Source organism: Vulpes vulpes, chromosome 6, assembly GCF_048418805.1.
Source record: "Vulpes vulpes isolate BD-2025 chromosome 6, VulVul3, whole genome shotgun sequence".
In the NCBI taxonomy this organism is placed as follows: domain Eukaryota; kingdom Metazoa; phylum Chordata; class Mammalia; order Carnivora; family Canidae; genus Vulpes; species Vulpes vulpes.
This window is the reverse complement of record NC_132785.1, coordinates 56,890,011-56,901,046: the sequence shown is the minus strand read 5'-3', so window position 1 is coordinate 56,901,046 and position 11,036 is coordinate 56,890,011. Positions and strand designations below refer to the sequence as shown.

Here is an 11,036-nt window from a genome sequence, read left to right as displayed (position 1 = left end):
TGAATGTGAGGACCTCAAAGCAAGCCTGAAAGCTGGTCAGGCCACGGCTGGACAGGGATGTCCCCAGAGTATGGTATCACTGACCCTGCATGGGCCCCTCACTCCCGTGCATTACCTCACAACAGATGAGGAACCCCAAAGGAGAAGCTGCCCTGGTATCAGCATGACCAGGGATCTTGGGCCACTGCCTTTTAACGGTGATTTGTTTGTAAAAGTTAATCCAACGTATACAAAGTTACAGAACTGATGTATGAAAATGAATGTGCCCACAGATCATCAGGAGCAAAGTGCATTTGATAATCACTAGCCTTGGGCAGCCCCAGGTGGCTTAGCGGTTTAGCACCGCCTTCGGCCCAGGGCGGGATCCTGGAGACCCAGGATCAAGTCCCACCCACATCGGGCTCCCTGCATGGAGCCTGCTTCTCCCTCTGCCTGTGTCTCTGCCTCTCTCTCTGTCTCTCATGAATAAAAAAATAAAATCTTAAAAAAAAAAAAAAAGATAATCGCTGGCCTCCTCATGCAGGGCCGCAGGTGACAGGTGGGCAGAGAGTCCCATGGGGTCTGCAGCCCAGCACCGGCCTGGATAAAACTAGCCCACGGCACTGCTGCCTCTACAGCCTGCTTCTGTGCCACTTTCTGTTAACTCTTTACCCCTCAGATATCTTTCTGGCAGTATTTACTGAAGCTGAATGTATGAACATTCAATGTCACAATAGTTCGGCTTCTAGGTATCGTATCAATCCAGCAGAAAGGTGTCCATAGGTTTCCTCAAATATTTTCGGAGAATATTCATAGAAAGTTTAAATGTCCTGTTTTCATGTCACGAATCTAGATTTTTTATATTAGCAACCAAATCAAAAACCATAAAGTGACACGGAAGCCAAAGCAAACACATTAAGCTGGCAGCCTTGATGCCCCATTCACGGGTCACCACCTCTCTCCCGGGACAGGCAAGCCTGATTTGTAACTCAAATTACAACAGGATTCATTAAGTTCCCCTATCAATACACTCCTGCACCCATAATCACCCAGGCCAGGAAGATCCCCTCTCTGGCTCGTCTGTCCCACACGGGCGAGCAAGCCCACACCCTCAAGCTGTCAGTTGTCAGCCCCGTTCCTGCGTTCACATGTAAGACCAGAGCCTCAGGTCTGGGCTCATACACCCAACCTTAGAAATGCTCTGTTCTAGAAAATCCCAGTACAGCATCATTTTTCTTAAATTGGGGGAAAGATAGGGAAGAAGGAAGCTGGACCACCAGTGCTGCCATGGGGATCCCGCACCCCCCAACCCCTGCACTACCTCATCTTCGTCCCGTTTCCTCATTGCTAAATAAACTCCTATTGAACGAGTCTGACTCCACTCACAGCTTACACTCGAAGAGGATGGGATTCACATGTTTAATGCTGGTTTAAGCTGAAAACAAAGTAAGAGTTAAGAATATTTCATGCAACGGAATGCAGCATCTGCTGATAACTGCGCTAAGCCATTGAAGCACAGGGTAGCTGTAGACTACGGTGGCTGGTATGCAAGCCTGTTCATCTGTAGCACTACCTTCTTTACCCATGTGCTCCAAGAATTACTTATTTTCTATCTATCCTTTTTTTCTAACTATTATCTATCTATCTATCTATCTATCTATCTATCTATCTAATCTATCTATCTATCATCTATCATCTATCTATCCATAAAAGCAATGTGAACAAATTCTTTCTGAAATATGTAAAATATTCATAATTTCAAATGCTTTGTTTCATACCCTAACATATATTACTTTATAATGTTTTACAGGTATGCACTGAATTTTAATTTATTTATTTATTATTTTTTAAAAAAGATTTACTTATTTTAGAGAGAGAGAGGGAAGAGGAGAGAAAGAGAGTGTGGGGGAGATGGGGCAGAGGGAGAGAGATAGAGAATCTCAAGCAGGCTCCATGCTGAGCACTGAGCCTGTCCCGGGGCTCCATCTCATGCCCCCAAGATCATGACCTGAGCAGAAACCAAGAGTCGGACACTCAACCAGCTGTGCCAGCTGGGTACCTCTGCCCTGAATTTTTAAAATGGCATTTAGTTACGTGAGGAAAAGCCAAAAGATGAGTTGGTGTTAACCAAACTCCAATCAAAAAGCCAGGCAGAAGAAATTGAAGTTTTTTATTTGGCGATTCAACTTAGCAGCAACACTAGGAAAATGACTCACCCCCCAGATCAGGACTCCTGCTCCACCTACGCATTCAGATTATAATATTGTAAAACAAAGTAAGTTGCAAAATATATTTGATTTTAACCAAAAAAGCCAAAATTGTAGTAATCAGAGTTTTAAACAAAGTTTAATCTTAGACACAAAGTACAAATCATTTTTTGTTCTGTTGTGAAAAGCATATTCTTCAAAACATTTTAATGTAGACTGGAGAAAATGAGTGTAGATCTGGGTCTATTGTTTTCCATCTACTGTTTAAACTAGAGAAGGAAATTGTTTAATGGAGTAAACTCCTTAAACCGATGACATTTAACAACAACAACAAAAAAAGACAAGCAGAATAGGGAAACTGATGTTCTAAGGACAGTTATGACAGCATTTGCAAATAGATTGTCTATTAGACTGAAATGAGGGTGATGTCCCTGGCGCATTCTGAGCACACAGCTCAGCTCACCCTTAAGGAAGCCAAGAACTTTAATGAAACCTCCACTTCTGTAAAGCTAATCACAGGAGTATGTTGTAAAGGCTGTGATAATAGCAGCAGTTCAAAACAGAAGAATAGGAAATAAAGGGCAAATATATTCCATTGTTATAAATGTATTCATTAACTTCTCTTGGGAGATTTTATTTTTACATAAGAACAATTATAGCTGGGCTTTTTTTTCCCCACCTAATGCTCATATGAGTAATAATTGGAATTACCCCACAGTAAAATTTCTGAAGTGAATGAAATTAGCTACGAAAAAATACATCAGGTGCAGATACACAAGAGAATTACCTCCCTCCTGTGAAAAATATCTGGTGCTCCATCAGGTGATACATAATATTACAGGTAAAAACTGCACACTTGAAGTAAACCAGATGAATTTAAATAGTACCTGAATTTGAAGTCCAACTGCTTAATATATTTAAATGTAAGCTTTTAATTACTTTTTTCATGTGTTAAGTGCAAGATTTGTTTGTTTTTCTTACTTTCTACAATATTAACTGAAAGAGACTGGCAGATTGCACACGAAGAGAGAGGATGGACCTGAGAGTTCCCACATGTCCTAAGGTCCTGTGGACGCCGGCAGCTGGTGTGCAGCAGTGATGGAATGCCGTTTTGGAAGAAATGATTCTTGCTCTTTTGCAGCCTGTGCTTCCTCCAGGTCAAGAAGCTATGACTAAATTGTTTAACATGGCATTATAGGGAGAAGCCTATTTCTATCTTTCCTTAAATGGGCCCTATTTCTCATAATTCACATGACACCCTTTGGCTGTGGTTGTCTGTTAAATTTCCTGTTTTGGTCTAGTTTCAGCGAATCAAAACAAAGAGCTCACAGAGAAGGCTACGGTAACTACTGTTTTTCTTCCTTTTGGTGTTTCCAGTTAAGAGTCTTCTCCTTGGAGGTACAGAGAAAAGAAGGGATACAGCCACAAACGAGGTGTAAGTAGGTCACAGAAGCTTCAATGCACCAAAAAACGTGCCGTCCCCGTCTCGTGATATTTTAGCGTCCTCACGCGGTATTGCAAGCTGGAGCTCATCTCCTTCTTCCAGCTTTGCGATGCCTGGAAAACAGTGATTTACAGGGACTTTAAGTGATTGTACAACGCGGGAGGCCAGGGGCGGGGGCATTAAGTAAAACAATGTTATTTTGGAAAAATGTGAACATGGGCATTCACACTTCAAATGACAGCAGCAGACTTCTAAACCAGTTACTACTCTATCAGCCTAAAGACAAAAAAGAGCTAAAGCAAATGAGCACAAAGAATTACAACGGGTATAAGTGTATTTATCACCTACTATCTGTAAAATGGAGACTCTGAACAGAAAGCCATGTCTTAATTGAAGAAAAAAAGTTAAGTATGTCATGCACATTCCTCGATGGGATATTGTATGGTTAAAAGTGGTTTTGCTCCATTTTATTGACAAATAAAACTGTTTATAATAATGTTAACAAATAATGTTAAATACGAACACAAACAGAAATACAAAAAATTAATGGTGCTAAATAAAAATATAAAATAGAAACACAAAAAGTACTCACACCATGTAGTATGTATATACTGCATAGACACTCATAAATACACTTAAATGTGGATATAAAATGTGTGTATAATTAAAAATAAAAAACAAGGGGAGCCCGGGTGGCTCAGCAGTTTAGCGCCGCCTTCAGCCCAGGGTGTGATCCTGGAGACTGGGGATCAAGTCCCACATCGGGCTCCCTGCATGGAGCCTGCTTCTCCCTCTGCCTGTGTCTCTGCCTCTCTCTCTCTCTCTCTCTCTCTCTTTCTCTCTCTCTCTGTGCCTCTTATGAATAAATAAAAAATATTCTTAAAAAATATATTCTTAAAAAAATAATAAAATAAATAAAAAATAAAAAACAAAACACCACCTATTAGCAAAGCGCACCTGTTAACAGTTTTTTTCTGGAGTCCAGACAACCGGGGTTAGGAGTCATGTGGATTATTTTTTACAATGTTCTATATTTCCATGTTTCCTTAAATGACCATATTTGTCCTCATAATCAAAAGCAATAAAGTACTTAAACTGACTGAAAAACCTGTATGTGCCTAATTTACAATGATGTGTTCTGCATATGTGTACACAAGGAGTACACTCAGTACATCAGTGGGGACCCCACTTTAACAGACAAATATGAGGGAAAAGAAAGGAGAATCAAGGGAGGAGAAGACACAAAGAAACTAACAAAGTAAGAAACTAAGAATACCAAAGCTGTTAATACTTTCAATCAAGTATTTAAAAAGTAGTTGCATTTTCAAATATCTGCCATGAAAACGTATTTATGCGAATTATGTTGTGTATATTAACATCCATCATCCATCTAGACACGCACAGGGCTATGATCAGAATGACAAAAATTCTGTCTCCAAGGATCTTGGGTTTTTTTGTAATGGATTAAGACAATAAACAAAAGAACAGTTTCAGGTATTGTGGAGGGTGACGTGTACACTTTTGAGGATTAGCAAAGCATTTGATGACTACATGAAATAGTAAAAAATAGACTGGAATTTATTTGTTGAATAAGTCAGTTGTTATAAAGACTGAATATAATGTAATATTTTGACAAAGGCTATTGATCACACAGCATTAGGTAATACTAACTCTCAAAACAAAGTCAGAGTGAACCAACGATTTTAAAGTAGGTTCGGTTTAAAAATTGCAACACAGGGCTATTGGCTATTTCAATTCTTCCAGGTTATAGAAATCAGGTATAACTTTGATTTGTAACTTCACCACACACTCGCTTTGTTAATGAAATAGTAAGACTCAGCTTTGTGTAAAAGTGGGCCTTGATGTTACACCGGGCTCCTCAGATGGACCATTTACATTTTTTCCAGGTGGAAGTACTGCATTCTCTTATATATTAATATATAGTTTTTAACGGTTTTGAACAGAGTTGTCCTAGAACAGATTAAAATTGCACACCTGAAATGCTCTGGAGAATAGTTCTCATACATAACACGAAGCTGCTGGCACTGAGACGCAACTTTAAGGTTTGGTTAATTATACTTAAAAGGCAAGGCACCTAGGGAATGTGGCTTAGAGTGTGAGCAGGGAGGGGTCAACAGCCAGACACCACCCCAAGAGCTCCTGGGGAAGCTCTGAGGGCTGCTGCATCTGAACACGGTACCAGGCATGGCCCCAGGGAGCTCCTGAGGTACCGGTTTGGATCTGCAACGCCAGGATACTGGTCATCATCACTGGCTGCAGGGGAACATCTCTTTATGAAAATTAGGGAGTTTTAGTTCAACACACTTCCTCATCATCCCCTTACAGCTGTTTATGGCTGTGGGTCCATAGTGCCAACTGTCTTCACTTTTTGAACTATTTTCCTTCCTTCCTGATTGAGTTACTATGTACTTGTTAGCAGGCACCTTCACATCTCAGGGCCTCAGACTCGGCGGCCAGGCTCCCAGCCTGTGTGACAGTAACTGTCTGAACTGAAGACATTCCTCGGGTTCTCAAGGGATTTGTCAAATGACCAGAAAGGAACAAATGTATAAAAGGCAAATATTCCTCCCCCATACCAGCTTTGATAAATTTACCCCCAAAATAAAATGAAGAGTATGTTGGCAATTATAGCCCCAAAGACCTGACTGAACAAAGCCCTGCCTTTCTCTTTTCCTCTCTACATTTTCACTGCCCCTGATCTGAAGAAGCCTTGCTCCTCCATGTCCCCATCCCAAATCAGCTGTCTGGTGTCCACGTGCACCAGACGTCACCTGTAGGAGAGTGAGAGAAAGCCACTGAGCAATTTGACCAGACCCTCAGTTCAGTCAAGGGCATTTCTTCAGCAACACGTGGAGAAAAAAAAAAAAAAAGCAAACGCTAGAGGCTCATTCTCTGGGGTCAGACCAGTTGGTTTAATCCAAGTTCTGGAAATTAGAAGCTGTGCCACCTGGACAACGTGTACTACCTCTCTGTGCCTCAGATTCCACCTCCCTTAAAAAGGGAGGATCATATGAAGGAGCCCAGGTAAGGTGCAAGACAAGGATGTCTGGCACATGGTAATCATTCATCCTGTTATCCTCATCGCTGTTCTTATGCAATATTATATGCTGAAGCAAATGAAGTTTAGAATGGCTATCCATGTTGCCTGCCCTTTCTCAATTACAGAAGAGTGATAAAACTATCGGTCACAATTTTATCCATTTCAATGCATATGAACTAGCTTATCATTCCAGAGAATAAAAACCATGCAGTGTATCAAGGAACATCTTCCTGTCTATTGATACAGAACCGTTATTTACCAGCTGAATAACAGGAATTATTGGGTAGTGTTTCAGGCATATTTTGAATACATCGGAACAAAGTCACCAGGCTCAGTTCATCCCCAAAGACATGGACTTTTTTCCTCTGTATTAGGTGTCCCATGGCAAAGGTGTTATCGGTGTATAAAACCTGAGAAACAAACCAAAGAAGCTGGTCAGAAGTGAGCATGGGACGGAGGCTGGGCGGTTGGCAGCAGGTGCGCGGGGAACCTACCTGACTGTATATGAAAAAGTAACCGGCTTCTTTTACAAGTATTTTATTTTCTTTCTCCTCCAGAGCTCTTCCCCTTTTAAAGCTGAGCAGCCACGGAACAAATGTGTAAGCTCCTGTGATGAAGACAGAAAACTTGTGAGAGCAGCAGTTTTTCACCTCCACTTAATGGTAAAACCGAGTCTGAAACTTAAGAGACGAATTTTATCTTTTGGTAAAAGAGGAGAAGGAGACAAATCAGGATGCTCCGTGCTGTCTCAGCAGTGGTCTGCACATTACTACCACACCCCTCAGACACAGGAACCCAAGGGCAAGCACTTTGCTTTTATTCTCATGTATTTCAGCAGCACTCACCAGACAGCCTGGTCTGGATGGGAGAGGCTCTGAATGACACACTAATAATAGGGATTTTCTGGTTTTGCTTTGGTTTCCACAGAGAAGGGAGTTAGTATGGGGAAGAGGTCCTCTCCCCAGTACAGCACCAGAACAGCACTTAGGGACAGCAGGGAAGGGACCAAGACAAAACCTATAATAGGACACAGTCAAGGAACTCGGAGATATTCGTCGGTGATACTCAAGTTGAAGTGGTTACTGGTCAGCACACTAATTCTCCTCCAGGACCCCTGAGATCTCTCTGGGGAGTGACAGGGGAGCCAGAGCTCAGAGCAGCCAGCAGCTCCAGAAGCAGGCAGGCGGGAGGGGACCTGGTCCCCACGCCAGGGCACCCTGCTCTGGGATGAACACCCATGTGGAATGTGCAAACACTCCTCTCCTATGAATTCACACCACAAATTCACTACATCTCTCACCACCATGTAAAAATATTGGAATAAATGGTGAACTTTGAGGCTGGCTTAATAAATGAGGGGGGGTTATAAATAAGATGGCGTGAAATAAGTGAAAAGAAGATTAGGGAAGTGGTAATATGAGGAGAGAATAGTGAAATGAAACTGTGGTAGTATAAAATAGTCTAAAAAATGTTCCCATGTAGTTAGTACTGTAGAACCACAGGCGTCCCCGAGCTTCACCTTGCTCATTGCATAAAGGGAAATAATAAAACTCAGAGCCCACTGGACAATAAGCCAGAAGCTCAGCAAGAACAATTTGTCCTAGCAGGAGCTTAAAGAAAATGTTTCTCTGTGAATTTTTGTAAGAAGGTGGCACCACCCAAGGATGTGGTGTTGGAGATGCTTTCATGTTCATAGATACAACTGCTAGGTGAATGTGCCTGGGTCAGCCATTCCACCAAGGCAAACCCATCATATCTGAACTTTTTCTAAATAGATCTTTGAGGGAATAGTATAAAACAAGAACCACACATTCTCTGAACACTTCTGAGAAGTAAAGAACCTGAGGTGCTCACACAAAGCAAACGACAAGGTGAATCTGAGTTCAGTTCCCTCAGGCAGCCCTGTAAGTGGGCATGCCAGATTGGAGGGCAAGGAAGGAGCCTGGCAGGTGCCTGTGGACGCAGGTGCTCTCGTGCCTCCTCTGCTGCACTTCTAGGATGCACCTCTGTCTCCCACAAGTAGGCTCTGCTGTTCTCAAGAAGGTCTGTGAGGAAACTTGGCTTGGGTGAAAGTCCTCTGGTGCTGCGCTGAAAGGTGACAGTCCCTGGAGAAAGCCTCCTCAGTTACAAGTCGCAGAGGCAAACTCACCATCCCCTGCTGTTTACACAGCATCAGCATCCTTTCAGTGGAGAGGATTATGGTAGCATAGTTTTACATTTGTTTAAGTGAGATCATGTGCCCAAGGCACTTCTAAATGCAGTGTGTCCAAAAGAGGAGGAGGAACTAATGATCATGGCTGTTCTTACTGTAAAATAACTGATGATGGAAGGGGACTGCTCTCATGGTCATGAGGACACCTGCCCGATGGTCTGACCAAGGAGCGACTTCCTCCATTCAAAACCATACACGTCTTAGGTTCTGACCTCTCTGGGTTCAGGCATCACTGCTGTCTGGTTTCTGGCTCCTCCCCAGGGCCTAGTCACTGAATTAACTACTTCAATTTTAAACATATAATAATTCAAATTGGTGGGGTACGATGCAGTTGCCCACCAGCATCCTGTTGTTTTTTAACATTTTTTTAGGGCATCCTGGGATGCTCAGCAGTTTAGTGCCGCCGTCAGCTCAGGGCATGATCCTGGAGTCCTGGGATCGAGTCCCACGTCAGGCTCCCTGCATGGAGCCTGCTTCTCCCTCTGCCTGTGTCTCTGTCTCTCTTTCTCTCTCTGTGTCTCTCATGAATAAATAAATAAAATCTTTAAACAAAAAAAACCACATTTTAAAAAAATCTATTTTTAAAAGCATTTTACGAGCTAGGTGCTGGAACTAGCTAGTTGTGTGAGATGGAGCGCCACCACGGAGGCAAGATGCACTTGTGAGCTGAAAGAAAGATACACATTTCCAAAACCTCTTGCTCATATTCTGTCTAGAGATATTTATTTACTAAATTTCTTTTTCAACACCTTAAGTTGGTTTCCTACTTCTTTACACCATACATCTATCTATAAAATCAGTAAGCTGGTTTTTACCCAGTTTCACTGCTGCATTGTCAGAATAGAAAGAAAAACAAGTAGTTATTAGGTATAAATTTTTATGTTTTCTTGACATTTTCTTTTGGCATTTCATCCTATCTTGCTGGAAATATTCTTACAAGAGACAGTACATGGTTGCTGGTTTTTATGCACTGTCTATATTTCTCCTCCCAGCACATACATGTTGCACACACATGCACACTCACAAATTACACTGCATGAGGCCAAATGCCAAGGACACAGCCCTGCATGACATCTGCATTCAATGAATATGTGCTAATGAGTGAATCTTAAATCCTTTAAGAAAACAGACGAAACAATACATTAAAAGCTAACGTAGGGCAGCCCAGGTGGCTCAGCGGTTTAGTGCTGCCTTCAGCCCAGGGCCTGATCTTGAAGACCCGGGATGGAGTCCCATATCAGTCTCCCTGCATGGAGCCTACTTCTCCCTCTGCCTGTGTCTCTGCCTCTCTCTCCCTGTGTCTCTCATTAATAAATAAATAAAATATTTTTTTAAAAAGCTAAAGTAATTATAAACATAAGTATAAATATTATAAACATGTTTCTACATCTTAAAACTTAATTTAGATATTTAGCATGTTAAATTAGACTATGGATAAATGCTAACAAGAAAATATGCATGAAGTGCCTATTCTGTAGGATGCTTTTCTTTTCTTTTTTTTTTTTAATTTTTATTTATTTATGATAGTCACAGAGAGAGAGAGAGAGGCAGAGACACAGGCAGAGGGAGAAGCAGGCTCAGGCTCCATGCACCGGGAGCCCGACGTGGGATTCGATCCCGGGTCTCCAGGATCGCGCCCTGGGCCAAAGGCAGGCGCCAAACCGCTGCGCCACCCAGGGATCCCTGTAGGATGCTTTTCTAAGCCAGAATGTATCACTACCAATTGATATTTGAGAATTTGTAAATAAAGTCCGAGAGTATTACTGCTTCTCTCTCTCTCTGTTAGTCCACAGCTAAAATACAGATGTGCTGCGGCATGTAAAGGCTGAACTTCCCAGGTCCACCTAGCTGTAAATACTTGATGTATTTAAAGGTTTTTGAAAACTTAATATGTACAATAATATGTGAACTTAAATTAACAGAATGCCAGTATTAATATGTGAAAATAATTTATACATATACTTGAAAGTGTCCGCTCTTAAAGGAGCTCTTTCCTGATCAGACTTATACAAAATCTATAAATTTTAGGTTGACAACATTTCATAGAAAAATCTGATATATTTAATTAATACTTGCTTTTTATTTTACTTTATGAATAGGAGATTTCCTTGAAAGCATTCATACTTCCGGTGT

The 11,036-nt window shown here is 41.6% G+C and overlaps 1 protein-coding gene across 3 annotated transcripts in view; it reads right to left on the bottom strand.

The window, feature by feature from the left end:
- Positions 1-2,135: 2,135 nt before the first annotated feature.
- The window catches only part of TNFSF13B (TNF superfamily member 13b), a 33,514-nt gene continuing 24,613 nt past the window's right edge, over positions 2,136-11,036 (bottom strand). For all 3 annotated transcript variants that reach the window (XM_072760989.1, XM_026008873.2, XM_072760988.1), the window contains 3 exons: positions 7,186-7,298; positions 6,951-7,101; positions 2,136-3,743 (listed from right to left, as the gene is read on the bottom strand). In XM_072760989.1, the coding sequence (XP_072617090.1) occupies positions 3,631-3,743; positions 6,951-7,101; positions 7,186-7,298 (377 nt within the window). In that variant the 3' untranslated portion in view covers positions 2,136-3,630. The remainder of the gene's footprint in view (positions 3,744-6,950; positions 7,102-7,185; positions 7,299-11,036) is intronic.